General features: G+C 52.0%; 1 protein-coding gene and 1 non-coding gene across 2 annotated transcripts; one reads left to right on the forward strand and one right to left on the reverse strand.

The window, feature by feature from the left end:
- The first annotated feature begins 895 nt into the window (after nucleotides 1-895).
- LOC111755559 (small nucleolar RNA SNORA73 family) lies at nucleotides 896-1,101 on the forward strand. Its single transcript, XR_002790113.1, has one exon. It is a non-coding gene; the product is annotated as a small nucleolar RNA SNORA73 family (small nucleolar RNA).
- Nucleotides 1,102-1,320: 219 nt separating this feature from the next.
- On the reverse strand, nucleotides 1,321-15,518 carry Rdh13 (retinol dehydrogenase 13). The gene is made up of 7 exons (XM_005001712.4): nucleotides 15,333-15,518; nucleotides 13,564-13,682; nucleotides 12,507-12,662; nucleotides 7,960-8,064; nucleotides 4,657-4,869; nucleotides 3,744-3,845; nucleotides 1,321-3,004 (listed from the first exon to the last, which is right to left on the reverse strand). Exons 1-7 carry the CDS (start codon nucleotides 15,395-15,397, stop codon nucleotides 2,694-2,696), a joined length of 1,071 nt encoding a protein of 356 aa, XP_005001769.1. The 5' UTR covers nucleotides 15,398-15,518; the 3' UTR covers nucleotides 1,321-2,693.
- Between the last annotated feature and the right edge of the window lie 232 nt (nucleotides 15,519-15,750).

The raw sequence follows: 15,750 nt of genomic DNA on the forward strand, positions 1-15,750 counted from the left end.
TTTCTGAAACTTGTTTTTCCATGTTCCCCTGGTACAAAATACACATTTAGATAGGGAGCAGAGGACAGATGATAGAGAAATGAAGATAACAGATAGAATGGGGGAGACTGAGAGAGACGAGAGGAGAGGAACATGAGACCAAGGCATCACTGTGCTGGACTGGCTCTTGGGATGGCCACAGGACTCCCACCTCCTGGATGATCCCTTTCTTTAGCTGAAATTTGCTCCTAACCAGTGAGATACAATGTGTAACTTACATGGTGACTGATGTGACCGTTTCTCCTAGGTGGCGATTAGCTGGATTCTCTAAGGGGTAGCTGTCCCCATGGCAACTGGCTCTATAGGAGCAGCCAGCAGGAGCCAGGGAGAGCCAGCAACACAGATGTCAGACACGGTCCTTCTCATGCTGTTCTGCTGTTGAAGCAGGTCCTAGGTCCCCCCACAACACACTCAAAGGTAGGGAATGACAGAGAGCAGGAGCACAGTGTTATGATTTGTGTTTGGATGTCCCACCAAAGCCTCACGTGGTCATGGGGATGGGCCTTTCCAAGGCAGTTGAGTCTAGCATTTGTGATTGGTTTCTTGTCTAGTTCTGGGATTAGTGGTGTAAGTGCTGCCCCACCTAGGGGCAAGGAGCCAACATACAACATATGGGAGGGAAGGAGGTGTGCTTTCCCCTTTTTACCCTTGTTGCTTGCAGCCACCATAAGCGGCTGCCCCTCACACCACCCTATCTTGGAACCAAGTATGTGTGAAACCTCCAAAAAATGTAAGCTAAACAAATCTTTCCTTCTTTCATTTTAGAAAAAGCAACTAAGACACACAGGGAGGAGAGTATCACTGATGGCTAAGGAGGAAGCTCCCTGCCAGTCAGGTTACCCCAACATGCTCTCCACCACTTAGGTCACGTGTGGTAACAGAAGAAAAATGTGTACTCTCGCCAGCTCTGTCCAGGTGGCACAGGGAAGCACAGGGTTCTGTCCCACAGTGTGCAGTCCCTTTCCACGTTGGAAAAGCCACTGTGTCTGTGCCTGTGTATTCCTACAACTTCTCAGAGCCTTTGGGCAATGACTGAGGAGATAAACTATGCAGGAAACAATATAAAAAGATAAAAGAAATGAAAAATGAGCATAACTTTGTAAAAGTGAACCCTTGGAAATGGCCTCTATGTCCACCAACAGATGAATGCATAAAGAGAATTGTGATATTTATACCCAGTGGAGTACTACTCTGCCATAAATAAGGATAAACTGGAGTCATGGGTAGGGAAATGACCCAGCTTGAGACCCTAATGCTAAATGAAATAAATCAGACACAGGCTTGAATGTCATACCATTTCATTTATATGAGAAACCCAGAGTAAAACAAAAGCTAAATAAAAAATAGATAACAGGAAATAGAGAGACCTTTTGCAAATAGGAAGGGGATGAAGAGTTGGAGGCAGAGGCAGGGAAAGAGGTCAAGGAGATGAAAAGCCAAGTTAAGATGTGTGGTGTCCATGTCCCCATTCCCCATGAGGAATGTGATCACTGTGTCCTGCAACAGGTACTGATGGAAAAAACGGAAAAGCAAAATGAAAGTGAACTGCATTTATAAAGCTTTGGGTGGCCATCCAGGCCTGCTCTCTGGGGCTGCCAACACCTAGTGCCGTAGGCTGTCCTATGTGTCACACAACACTACACCATGTCCCCACCTCCCCCTAGATCCCAACACTTTTTTTTTTCTTGTCCATTTGAAACAGGGTTTCACTATGTAGTTCAGGCTGGCCTTGAACTCACTTTGTAGCCCAGGCTGGTCTCGAACTCACAGTGATTCTCCTGCTTCAGCCTCCCAAGTGCTGGGATTACAGGTGTGCAACCCAGCATACAGATCCCAGCACTTTTTTACACTTGGTTACTGAGCACCTTGGAGCACCCTTACCTCTATGGCTCAGCAAAAGCCCACCTGACCTCACCCTCACCGTGCCCAGCTCTAACACATCTGTCCTGAAGATGCCCAGTCTGGGAGCTAGGCGGCTTCCACCTCCAGGAGGGGCTGCGTGGTCTGCTGCTCTGCTAATGGTGAGTCGGTGTCTGTGAGTCCTACATGAGTAGATGCATGAGGGTGCACTCCACTCACTTCCCACACATGGAGGGAAACAGAACCCGTGATTCTGGTAGTTTTGGGGGGTTTTATTATCGAAGAGCACATCCTAGAGCCTGAGGGAAGGTGGTGACACAGGCAGGCACAGTGAGTAGGCCAGGGTCTGTGCCAGCCTCCCTGGGGAATCCCAGCACCACAGTCTGACTCTGGCCCAGAAGCCCCCAGTAAACTGCAAATAGGTACCAGTGCCCACCTCAGCCAGCAGAGCTCACCGACCACACCGCCCAAGGGCAATCACCACAGTGCACATGGCAGGAGCAGGGACCCAGGCTCAGAGAGACACAGAAGACACATTCACAGACGTGTACACAGCCCACAGCCCCAAGTCAGGTGCCCACCAGTGGTCCAGTCTGCTGTGCTTGGCTACTGGTGAGGGGGCCAACACTGCCCCTAGAGGACAGTGCAGGCATAGCAGCCTCCATCCCTTGTCTTTTAAATTCATGTGGTGCCAACACTGCCCCCAGAGGACAGTGAGGGCACAGCAACCAAGCCCCTGGCGCTGAGGCTCACAGGGCCCATTCTGCCCCCAGAGGCTGATTAAGTTGTGGCTGTCAGCATCCTTGATCTTGCCGCTCTACACTGGAGAATGAGGGGGCTTTCAAACCTGTTCCTGAGGTTATCTGGGGCAGGACTGTCCCTGTGTGGGGAGGTTCAGGGGCCACGTCCAAACCCACGAGGTGGGCACTCTCAGCCCAAAGCCTCTGGGCTACCTCCTCATCCTCAGCCTCGGGGGCTGGAGCCTTTTCTTTGAGTCCATCAAAGTACTTCCCAGAAACACCCTCCAGTTCCTCCGCCACCGCCAGGTAGGTGCTGGGCTGGGCCGCCAACTGGGGGCTCTTCACCAGCAGCCAGAAGACAGGCCCTGAAATGAACCCAGAGCCTTCAGTCCACACACCCAGGAGAGTACAGAGCCCAGCTCCAGCCTCTGGGAGGCCTTCGTCCTGTGGTTCCTCCTCCAGACAGTGCCCTCCCACACGCAGGGACCAGCCCAAATGCCTAGCTTTCCCCAAGAAAGGAAAGACCTTACTCCTCTTGGTCAGGCTACCCCTTGGTCACCTACCCCATCTTTCCTTAAAATAAATTTTTACAGAGCCCACCTGGTGGCAGTCACAGCTTATTATTGTTGATACCTAGCATACACCCACTAGATGTTTCTCAGGATCGTAAATATTAGCTCCAAGTTCTAGTTATTTGTTCAGCTTAGCTCTGAGTCAGGCGCTGTTTTACGGGAGGTCTTATCTACTCCTCCCAATGGCTGAGCTGGATCCCACTGTGGCCCTCACAGTACAGATGAGGAAACTGCAGCATAAAGTGGGAAACATTTCCCTCAGGTGGCTCAGCTAGTCTGGGGTGAAGCTAGAGTCAGCCCATGTACAACCTGACTCCAGGAACCAGCTCCCTCACTTCCTCAGCCCCTCCAACGGCCATGGGGCTCTGGCCTGTTCCCTGTGGCTGTCCTCAGGCTGCCAGGCCAGATCAACAGAACAGTGACTCACTCTCAGCACACAAAGACACAGAGGAGGAGGCAGAAAGAAGTAAAGCCAGGGATGTTCAGAGGGAGAGCTCCAGGACCCACGTAAGCAGGCAGGGCAAGGGCTCACCAAGTGTGAAGCTGGAGAAAGTGGAGTTGTGCATGCCAGTGTGTCTGCCCAGCTCTGTTCTGGCCACGCCAGGATGCACAGCATTGACGGTCACACCAGTGCCTGGAACACACAAGAGTGGAGGATGCAGGAGACAGATACGGGGTGCACGCCTTACCCAGAAGGCTGCTGCAGCCCATACCACGCTGTGGGGCTTCCCCATCCCATGCTGCCTCCCACACTTGAATGGATACCATTTCTTGCTCTGAAGCTTCAGCGTCAAATGGCTTCATCCTACGAGGCAGCTGTGCTCCAGAGCAGAGCTTCCCTGAGCCTTGATAAACTCAGTCTGGGGCTCCACTACCCCAGAGAAGCAGGGGGCCAGGGTGGGGTCTACAACGCAGCAATTGTGACCAGCCCTCAGGTGAGCCGCCCTGCTGAGCCAGACTACCTAAGAGATGCAGGGACCTAGAGCAGCTCTCAGCCTCAGCACTATGACCCTGTGGGAGGCAGGAACACCCAATGCATAGCAGGAAGCTAAGCAGCATCCATGGATTCAACCAGGATGTACCCAGGAGCAACCTTGTCCCTACCCAGATATGATAATCATGTTTACAGATGCTGATACTTGTCTGCTATGGACCAAAATCACTCCCAGTTGAGAACTACTAGCTAGGAACACAAGGCTTAGATGGCCATCGAGGAAATGCAGAGAAGGCTGCCCAGTGAAGGACGAAGAACATCATTAGAGCAGTGATTGATTAGTGATGCCTGAATTAAGCGGTTGGAAGGGAGAGCCATGGTACAAGTGTCATCTTTGTCTACTCTGTCCAGAGCCAATATGCTTGTCCCTTTCTCAGCAAGGAACATGGAAGGGACATTCCAGGCTCAGAGAGGGGGCTGTAGAAGGAGAGCAGCGAGGCCCCTCATATACCTTGCAGTCGCCGGCTCAGCTCCTTGGTGAAGAGGACAACAGCCAGCTTGCTCTGACAGTAAGCAGCCTTGGTGTTATACTTCCTCTTCTGCCAGTTCAAGTCATCGAAGTCTATGTGCCCAGCAACATGTGCCAGGGATGAGAGGTTGATGACCCGAGACGGGGCTGAGGCTTTCAGTTTGTCCAGCAGCAAGTTTGTCAAAAGAAAATGACCTGGATGAAGGACAACAAGAACTGTTCTGTACATTTTTCTTCAAAGTAGCTGTTCACCTTTCATTCCTGTGAGCTCCCATATGTGCCTCCTGTTCCTCTACACACCTGCCAGTATTTGTTACTATCTTCATAGCTGTTCCAGTGGAGGTGAAATGGCATCTCATTACGGTTTTAATTTGGCTGATTTAAATAATTTTTAAGCCGGGCGTGGTAGCTCCCACCTGTAATCCCAGCACTCGGGAGGTTGAGGCAGGAGGATCCTTGTGAGTTCGAAACCAGCCTGAGCTACAAAGTGAGCTCAAGGCCAGCCTGAATTGCATAGAAAGACCCTGTCTCAAAAAGATAAAAAAATTAAAAATAAATAATTTTTAAATTGAGAAATATAGATTATGTATGTTTATAGTAAACAACATGATGTTCTAATATACACAAACACTGTGGAATGGCTAATCGAGTTAATTAGCATATGCAGAGACTAAGTCAGGTTAATTAGCATACATATATACTAAGTTAATTAGCATATGCACATACTATGCCAGGTTAATTAACATATATACATACTAAGTCAAGTTAATTAACATATGAACTTACTAAGACAGGCATGGCAGTGCACATCTGTGATCCACCTCAGGAGCCTAAGGCAGAACTTGCCTAAGACTTCAAGTTCAAGGCCAGCCAGGTCTATACAGTACCTAGGAGTGGGATTTTTATTGGGTATCTTGTTACATGCTTAGGCCTGTGAGAATACTGCACTCCCAATGATGTACATTTCTCAATTACAGGCAATTTTGTTCCTCAGAGGACAATGGGCAATGTCTGGTGACATTATGAGTTATTACAACTGCAATAATGGGGTGAGAACACTTCAAACCTATTGGCATCTAGTTAGACAACAGGAGTTCACTACTGGTATCTGGTGGGTGGGGTCAATGGGTACCACAAAATACCCTACCATGCCCAAGACAGTCAGCAGGCCCCATGAAGACTGTTGGGTCATGCAATAACCCCATGAGGCCATCCAGAAATGAGACAACCCTCTGTGTCAACATGTCATTTTCAGCACTAGAATTTTTAACCAGACACAAGATGCCCAGTGAATGAATGACTACATTTCCCAGACTCCCTTGCAGTTATGCAAGGTCATGTGTTTGAATCCAGCAGATATAAATGATAATAACCTGTGTCATGGATTAGCCATGTCCCCTACAGGGAAAAAAAGAAATGTAGAAATGCTAATTGGACAGTGGGTCTTTAAAAATGTCATCAGGTTAAAACGGAGTCATCAGAGTCAGCCCTAAACCAGTACATAAAGGGTCCCCCTCGGCCACCAGGCATGCCTTAGGGTTAGCCTGCAATCCCAGCTACTCAGGAGGCTGAGGCAGGAGGGTCAAAAGTTCGAGGCCAAACTGGGCAAGTCGTGAGATCCTGTCCCAAAATGTCTGAAAAAGGGAGGTGGACAGTTGGGGATGTAGCTCACTGGCAGAACTTTTCCTAGCTAGCATGAAGCCTTGGGTTCCGTTCTCAACACTGTAAAAGTGAATCAATAAATAAAAGATGCCCCATTTGGGACACAGAGCACATACAGAGAGGAGGAAGGGAGATGAAGGCAGAGAGCTATCGGGTGATGCAACTGCACGCCAGGCAAAATCAAAGCTTTCCTGAAACCCACAGAAGCTAGGGAGAAGCCTGGATCAGCCCCAGAAAGAGCCAGCCCTGTTGGAACCCTGAGCATGAATTTCCAGCCTCCAGAACTGAAAGCACACAGTTCTCCTATCCACTCCACTCCACCCACCTTGCTCTGGTCACCCTGCAAGATTCACACACTGCCACCTTCAGGCCATGGCTGTTGGGGTTAGATCTGAACCACCTCCCAAAGGCTGGTGGGCTTCAAGCTGGGACTTGTGGAACAGCACTGGGTCAGGGAGTTCTGACTGCACGGGTGGATCCATCCATTGATAGATTCATACTCTGACAGTATTGTTGGGGGGTGGAACCTTAGGAGGAGGAACCTAGTTAAGGGCCCAGGGCAGGGGACATGGACCTGGGGCCTGTATCTTGCTGCAGGTTGCTTTCTCTCTGGCTCACCCCTTCCCTCTGCTTCCTGGCTGCCATGAGATGACCAGCCTCCCTGCGCCCTGCCCCTCCAACGCAACACTACAGACTCTCTGCAGGCCTGAAGCAAAAGATTTCGACAACCATGGACTGAAACCTCTGGAACTGTGAGGCCCAATAAAGTTTCTGTGCTTTGGGCATTTCGTCACAGTGACAGAAAGCTAACATGACAGCCTTTCATGTTTGCCTCCTTCCTTCCAGCAGCAAAAAGAACCTGGCAGTGAGCACCTAGGTCCACAAGACACAGTCAGTAAATGGGGAGTGCAAGGAGTCTTGGACCCCACGGAGTTCACAAGGCCTCATCCTTGCCTGGACCCCCAGAAGAATGAGCTGTGTCCTCTAAGCCACTGCTGTGTGGGCTCCTCAGGTCAGCCACCCATGCTGTGTGTCCCACACAACTTGTAACATACAGACGCCAGCAAGGAACAGAAACACCAGGTGCTTGTCTGAGGCCACACAGCTCACAGGCAGCACAGCCAGGATGCAGAGCTGGCACGGGAATGTGGAGCCAGCTCCACACCCTCCAGCAGGTGCTGGTGAGGCTGTGTGCACCATTGATAGCATGATACGACAGTGCTCTTCCCCAGGGACTTGCATCCTGGACGTGAGACAGACGCATAGAGGGCACAAAACATCCAACGAGGCTGCCAGGGGATAGAAAGCACCAGGTCAGCCAGCTTCTCATGGGCAGCCAGCAGAGAACGGCACCTGGGCTGGGATCTCAAGACACAAAGGGCCAAGCATCAGGGAGGCCACAGGGAGAGGCAGGCAGAGGCAAAGGCAAGCACCAGGTCCCAGGACCTAGGGACAGATGAATGGAGACCAGGATGGGGGGGGACGACGACACACTTCGTGTGGGTCTCTGGACAAGGGGCGGCTGCAGGACAGGAGTGGCTGAGTGTCCATACAGGAACAGCAGGCACTTTAGTGTGGAGCAGGACCCCAGGCAAGAACCCCTAAAATCCATCCCAGCCTTACCCAGGTGGTTGACGCCCAGCTGCATCTCGAAGCCGTCCTCGGTGGCCCAGTGTGGGCAGCGCATCACGGCTGCATTGTTGATGAGAATGTCCACACGCTCCTCCTCTGCAAGACGGGGAGAGAGGAGAGGACACGGGGTGAGCAACCACATGAGCCCCGCTGGATGGCAGACAGCGTGCCCATACCTCCCTGTCCCCTGGAGCCTGCAAGGTGGCCTCTCAGAGCCAGAGTTTTGGTGGACCTGGTGCTACACACCTGCAATCCCAGCTCTCTGGAAGGCTGAGGCAGGAGGATCTCAGGTTGGAGCCCAGCCTGGGTGGCTGAATGACTTAGCAAGATCCTGTCTCAAAAGTTTTTTAAAAGGGAGCTCAGTACAAAGCCCTGGGCTCCAGCCATAGTACAAAAACTAAATAAATAAAGTCAACAAAGAGCAGGGCCTTGGTGGTGGCCACGAAGTGAGGATAGGGCCTCAGGGTGGGCTGGACCCAGCAGGCCTGAGTCCTGCCTGAGGCAGAGAGGCCTTGGGAAGCTGAGGCAGCAAAGGATGTAGCCCAGAGTCTTGGGCGTGGCGGGCGCAGTCTCCAAGTTGTGACAACTCAGTCCTAGCGTCCTAATACACATGAGCCTTCCTGAGCCCAAGTGGTGGCTCCTAGGAGCCCAGGCACTGCAGGCCGCAGGCTCCACACTTCACGTGAGCACAACTGGGGACCTTCAGAGCCAGGGACCCTCAGAGGGGACCCAGGGGCTCCATCTGTGCCCAGATGAGCAAGAGCGTCCTGCCAGCAGCAGCTGCCCCAACACAGGGCTGCCCACAGCAGCTGAGGTTACACAGAGGCAGACACCAAAGCAATGCTTGGGGCAGCTCCTCCACTGCTGCTGTACCCTCTGCGCGATGCCACCTTCACCTGTCTCTTCCCATCTCCCTCCTCTGGGGGTCCCTGCATCTCAAATTCGCTCTTCAAGGACACCATACGGGATTACAGCACACACTCTCATGCATGCACAGGCACACACACGCACGCCCCGCTTCAACTTGGCTCTTCAGAGACGCTGTGTCCAGCGGGGCCAGGGGACACCACTGAACCACGTCGCTCTCAGGGAGCTGTGGGGAGGAGACAGGAGGAAGCTCAGCCAGGGCCCGGGACACAAGCTCCACCCACTGGCCAGTGACCCTGGCCGGCACATAGCTTCTCAATGACTCAGTTTCCCCCGTGCAAAAGGACAATAGTACCTGCCCAACAGAGAAGTATAATTGTTATTCACTTGACAGGTATTTCCTCAGCCCCAGCTCTGGGCTCTGGAAATACAAGGAGGACGAGACGGGCAGGGACACCTTGCAGAATAGGCCAGGGACAGAAAGGCGGAGAGAATCCTCAGGTGGCACAGCTGCCGTGGAAGCAGAGGGGCTGCACCCAAGACCCCTGTGGGTGCTGGGGAGCCGTGAGCCCCGGAACAGGATCCAGGCCAAGGACCCAGCACAGCAGAGGCCCTGAGCTCCTCTCCCCCAGGGCTGGACCCAGGAGGGTCCCCTGACTGTGCTGTGCTTTACCTGCGAAAGACTTGCTTCCTTCTAGTGCTGAGAGTGGAACCCAGACCCTGGTGCCTGCCAGCCTAGCCCTCTACTGGGCCGCACCCCATCCCCATGTTTGGTACATGGGGTGAAATACACGTTATATAAACAATTCCACCTGGTAACACATGCTTGTCATCCCAGTACTTGGGAGGCTGAGGCAGGAGGATCAGAACAAGTTCAAGGCCAGCCTGTACTACACAGTGAGACCCTGTCTCAAAAAGAACTAACCCATTTCCAGAGCAGCTCAGTGGAGAGACATCACTTGCCCTAGGTGTCAGCCTCTAGTCCTTGATGTCCCCAGACACCCCAGGGCTAAGTGCTCTGGGGTCCAGTGTCCATGGCTAGAGAGGGCACTGTGGGGCTTACGGGGCAATCGGCTAGGATGATGTGCACCAGGGGCTGCACTCCTCCGGGTACCCAGAAGGCACTGAACAGATGCTCTACATCTACTGGATAGGCCTGCAGGCACTACCCCTGGCTGTTCCACGTGCCCAAAACCACAGGGCGTCTCCCCCACACTGCCAGGTAACCCCTCATCTGATCCAAAGGGAACAGGGTAGGTGGGTGTTCAATAGGGAGGGAGGAGAGGAGGAAGGGGAGGAGGAAGGAAGGGAGAAGGGGGAAGGGAGGGAGGGGAGGAAGAACGATGCTTCTCCACTGCACAGTGCGCTTTTCCACACAACCCGGACTCATCCCCATGACAGCCATAACCAAGGAGTTCAGAAAAATGGTTATTTTATTTTGTTAGGGTTTTTTCCACTTTGTTTGTTTTTGTCTTTGTTTTCTGTTTTGGGGGCAGGATCTCACTAGGTAGTTCAGGTTGGCCTCAAACTTTTTATATAGCCTAAGCTGACCTTGCACTCACAGCGATCCTCCTGCCTCAGCCTCCCGAGTGCTAGGATGACAGGCAAGCGCCCCCACACCCGGCCAGAAAGTGTTCCTGATTATGAGACGCCACAGCTTTGTCCTCCTTCCCCCTTTCACTCAGGGCTGTGTTATGAACGAGGCGCATCAACTCCAGACACCCCCATCTCCCCGTCCAATGCCGATGTAAACCAATGCCGCCCCTGTGGAAATCAGTGTGGAGACTCAACCCCAAGGAGACACCCACAGGACCCAGGTGTCCCCTTCCCAGGAGAGCAGTGACCTATGACACCCAGGGCTACAGCAGCCGGCTCATGGCAGCCTGGGGCCATCACAGTCTCGGCGCAGAGGGGAATCCTGAGGCCATGAGGGATGCAGGCATCTCATCTGCATGGAGCTGCAGATGCTCATGTTAAACAAAGCCAGCCAAACTCAGGAAGCTGAATGGTGTGTGGTTTCTGCCTCATGAGAAACCTAAACCAGTGAGTAAAACAGTGGCAAGACAAAACCTGTAGGGAACCAGAAAGTAAAACCTTCGGAGGCTGAGAAGGGGTGCAGGGGGCGCAGGAGGGAGGGGAGACAGGGGCTGTGGCTCTGAAAATGACTGATGACTGATGACAGATGCACACTGAAAATTCTCAACATGAACCCCACCGTTCTGAATTACCAAGATGGGCTAATTTTTAAAAAGAAGGATGCTCAGGGCTGGGGATTTAGCTCAGTGGCATAAGCGCCTGCCTTGCAAGCACATGGTTGTGAGTTTGATCCCTGGTACTGGTAAAAAAAAAAAAGGATGCTCAGGCCACAGCCTCGTATCAAAAGGGAAATCAGCAACACCCTGGGTGCCCAACAGCAGAAGCCTGGGAGATAAGACGTTCATGGACTCACTAAAGAACAGGCTTGAGAGAGCTGACCACAGCGACCAGGATGGTCTCCTCCTTTCTCTATCCTGAAGTCCTAGGGGCTGAACGCAGGCTGTGACCCTGCTAAACAAGTCCTCCACGGCAAGCCAGGCCCCTGCCCTTTTTAATCTTCACCTTGAAACAAGATCTGGGTAAGTTACTTCGGCCAGACCTAAGTTTGAGATCATCCTACCTCAGCCTCCCAAGTAGCTGGGGTCATAGTGTGCTCCCCTGCACCTGACTGATATATTGTCCTTTAAAATCGCTAAGACAGTAGATTTCAAATGTCCTCACAACAAAAGCCACGAGGTTATGCACAGTGAGATATATATGCATCAAATGGCCCAGGTCAGTCATTTTACAGCATATGTGTATTTCAAAACACCACGTTGTACACGATTAATACAATTTTCATCTGTCTACTTAAAATTAAACATGTTTTCAAATTATGTTCTCAAATCCACTTAAAGATATACAAGGACAGAGGCTGGGGATTTAGCTCAGCGGCATAAGCACCTGTCTTACAAGCGCGCAGTCATGAGTTCAATCCCTGGTACCGATTAAAAAAAAAAGTATAAATAGTACCCGTTTTGCATAACAATATATAAATATACACATGTATTTATATATACAATATATATACAATATATAAATACAAACATGTCAGGATAGAGCCCAGAGCAGGGCAGCAGACCCATAACCCCAGTACTCTGGGAGGCTGAGGCAGAAAGACCTCAAGATTAAGCACAACCTGGGGAATTCAGTGAGTTAGTGAAAGTCTGCCTTAAAATAAAAAATGAGGGGCCAGGGATATAGCTCAGTGGCACAGTACCTGCCTGGCAAGTGTGAAATTCTGAGTATGATATCCAGTAGCAAAAAAATAAATAAAAATTTAAAAAATGAAAAGAAGGCTGGGCATATAGCTCAGTGTGAAGGCCCTGGGTTCTATCCCCAGAGAAGAAAGAGGAGGAGGTAGAGAAGGAGGAAGAAGAAGAGGAAGAAGAGAAGAAGAAAGAAGATGAAGATGACGACGAACTTAAAATTTTAAAACTGTGTCAACAATATAGCTCAGCGGCATAGCACCTGCCTGGCAAACACAAGGTCGTGAGTTCGATTCCCGGTACCAAAAAAAAACAACTTTGAAACCAGGCAGCAGTAGTACTGGCTCCCCAGAGCTCGGCCTCCTGCAAATCCCGCACCTCCCCTACCTTTGATGATCTTCGCTGCGAACTCACGCACAGACCGCAGGGAAGCCAGGTCCAGGTGCCGTGCAGACACTCGGGGGTTGAGGGTCTCGCCGCGGATGTCCTGGGCCGCCACCTCACACTTCTCCATGTCCCGACAGGCCAGGATGACTCGGCCTCCTGGAGCCGGGGCAGAGAAACAGCAAAAATCAAAAGGAAAGAAAAACCCACTGTCAGGTGAGGTCCATCCCCAGCCTTGGGGTGCGCCAGCTGGAGCTTGGTTTCTGGGGCGGCCCTGACAGCTCCTCCGGAGACAGAAATGCACCAACCCCCCCTGGGGAAGCCAGGTAGTCGTGCAAGCTGTCACAGAAAGGCACACTGAAGTGGCCGCACATGGCTATGGATCACAGATGCTCCTAGACTCACATGTTAATAAAACCATGATAAACCAAAAATGTCCTCCACTGAAAGCCACTCAATACATAGACAGAGCAGCCTGGCTCAGCCTTGTCTACCTCACATGCTCAGAAGTTGGGTGTGGCGGTGCACAACTGTAATCTCAGCACTCTGTGAAGCTGAGGCAGGAAGACTGCAAGGCTGACCCCAGCCCGGGAAATTTTGTGACTTAGGGAGATAATGTCTTGAAACAAAAAGAGCTGGGAGTGTAACTCAGGACAAAGAGCCTGAGCTCAACCTCCAATATCACCACAGAAAAAAAAACTAAGTCGGATGATTGTGCGTTAGGGACTATTTGTACATCTCAATAAATGTTAGAAGTCTTCTAATTACGCCAGGAGTGGGGGCCCATGCCTGTAACCCCAGCACTGGAGAGGCTGAGGCAGAAGGATCACCACAAGTTCCAGCCCAGTCTGGGCTACACAGTGAGTTCGAGGCCAGCCTGCACCACATACCAAACAGAAGAAAAAGATAAAAGATAAATAGTACTCAAGGCCAAATAATATTCCATGCTGCAGCTGGCTGCACTTTGCTGGTCCCTTCATCTGGGGATAGACATGTGCACTGGCCACCTCTAGGCCATCATGTTCACTGCTGCCACCAACGTAGCATGCTAGAACTCTACCTCGTCTGGCCAGTTCCAAGGCGGTCTGCTTCCCGATGCCCGTGTTGGCGCCCGTCACAATGACCGTCTTCCCGGGGATGGTGGCCTTGCTAGGACAAATGCCACCGGTGACATAGTCCCTGGTGGTCAGAAAGAACTCCATCAGCTCTGTCCACTCCACCTATGTGCCCTCACCTCACCCCATGTAATCAGGGGCAAAAAGCCAGGAGCTCCAGCCCCCAAACGAAAGCTGGAGATACCAGGTAACATTTCGAGGACTGGGAAGGCCCCATTTTGACCTCTGTAGAAGGCTCGGCCTGGGATCTGCCTGGCAGAAGCAAGGGGACAATCATTATAAACACTCACTATACATGAGTAACTATTCCCATGGCTGCTAGAACAGAGGGCCATGAGTAGAATATCTGAAAACCACATAAATGCAGACTGGGTGTGGTGGTGCCTGCCTGCACTCAGGAGGCTGAGGCAGGAGGGTCACCATGAGTTTGAGGCCAACATAGGCTACATCTAGTGAGTGCTGGGATAACAGGCACTGGCTCAAGGGTCATCTGTAAGTGAACTATGTTTAAGCTGTCATGGCTGTGCCAGGGGACAGCTATCAAGACGGCACACTCCCATGACCACAGGAATTCCTACTGCATGGAACTGCTGTAGTTCCTGACAGCTGTTTGCTGTTAGTCTCCTTCGTTTTAAAGTGAAATGTCCAGCTGGTAGTAAAAGTTGTCAATAAAGGAAGACGTGGTAAACAAACACATGGACATAGTAGTGTGCCAATAAAGCTTTATTTTACCACCACAGGCGGTGGGCCAGGCTAACCCCTTAGACATACAGTGCCTGGGAGAAAGCTCCGCACACACCTACTAAGTAAGGTTGGGTGACAACGGCTTCCCAAGGGCCCTTGCACATGGCTGAGCTCAACATATCACTGCTCAGTGCTGGGCCACAGCCCCAGCGAGGGGACTGCAGTGCTGGCCTCGCTGCCACTGTGTGTCCTTGATATACAACTTTTTCACAGTAGCAGCACACACATTCTTTGCAGTTTTGTTTCTTCTATACTAAATTGAGTACATCTTTTTTTTTTTTGAGACAGCATCTCTCAATGTACAATGTACTTCACATTGGCCTTGAATCCACTATGGAATCAAGGCTGGCCCTGAAACTCATGGCGATTCTCCTGCCTCAGTGCTAGGATTACAGGTGTGCGCCCTCCTCGCGGCCATAACATGAAACTCCACCACATCTGAGACCGTCTGCAAAAACGGGAAGCAAGGAACATCCATTAACATGGGGTCAAAGGAGAAACAGAACGGATTCAAGGCGCCGCACAGAGCCGTGAAAGACCAGTCTCCTAGGCAGACGCGCGTGGGTCCCAAGAACGGCTGGGTTTCCACGGAAAGGTACTTCCCTGGCTGCGGGACGAGTGACACAGTAGTTACGGTTCTGCACATGGCACATAACCCCGATTTCTCATGAAAAGGAGAGGAGGAAGAAAGAAAGACACTACAGACCCACGCGCCGCCGTGCAAGCTGCTTTCTCCCCACTGCCAGTGGAGCTGCCACTGCAGTTTCCCGGTCGGCCACAAGTGCGCGCGGGAGAGGATCAGTGGCATTGCTAAGTGGGTTAATGAATGATTCATTAGTCCTGAGGGACGAGGTCGGCCCGCCCTTGCGAGTGACCCGGGACCCGCGCCCGCCCGCCCGCCTGGTGCTGGCCACCGCCTCCGCGCTGAGGGAGCAGGGACGGGCCTCGGGGACCGGCCGCGCCCACTCACTTCAGCAGCACAGCGCCGCCCACCGCGGTGCCCAGCATGGACACTGGCAGCAGGTAGCGGTTCATGCCGGCGGGGAGCGGGATCCCGACGGAGAGGCCTGCAGACCCAGGAGGGCTGCACCAAGGACCACGCGCAAGAGAGACGACCCGGACTCCGGAAGCTGGCGATAGGTCGGAGGCGTGGCCTAATGGGCGAGGCCTATTCGACAGCCAATAAGAACTGAGTCTAAGCGCTACGCCCTCTGGGAAGGGTAGTTTCAGGGGCTGAGGGGTTGGACACCGGTTAAGGGACCCGGCCTGTCGCCAAACAGAATGACGTCACACCCAACTCTCTTAAAGGGCACCTCCCAGTTCAGGAGTAAACTCAGGGTTTGATTCTGGGAGGCCTGTTCATTTTCTAATGGGAAGGGGAACAACAG

This window comes from Cavia porcellus, unplaced genomic scaffold, assembly GCF_034190915.1.
Source record: "Cavia porcellus strain 051 isolate PalLab524CR breed Dunkin Hartley unplaced genomic scaffold, mCavPor4.1 scaffold_7, whole genome shotgun sequence".
Classification (NCBI taxonomy): domain Eukaryota; kingdom Metazoa; phylum Chordata; class Mammalia; order Rodentia; family Caviidae; genus Cavia; species Cavia porcellus.

What these genes read in the sequence shown, in the direction of transcription:
- Rdh13 (XM_005001712.4), bottom strand. Translation starts at nt 15,397, where the DNA reads ATGAACCGCTACCTGCTGCCAGTGTCCATGCTGGGCACCGCGGTGGGC. An exon ending in GCTGAGCCGGCGACTGCAAG is followed by an intron (nt 3,846 to 4,656) that starts GTATATGAGGGG and finishes TGTGTGTTCCAG; the next exon opens with GCACTGGTGTGACCGTCAAT. An exon ending in TTTCTCCAGCTTCACACTTG is followed by an intron (nt 3,005 to 3,743) that starts GTGAGCCCTTGC and finishes GGTTCATTTCAG; the next exon opens with GGCCTGTCTTCTGGCTGCTG.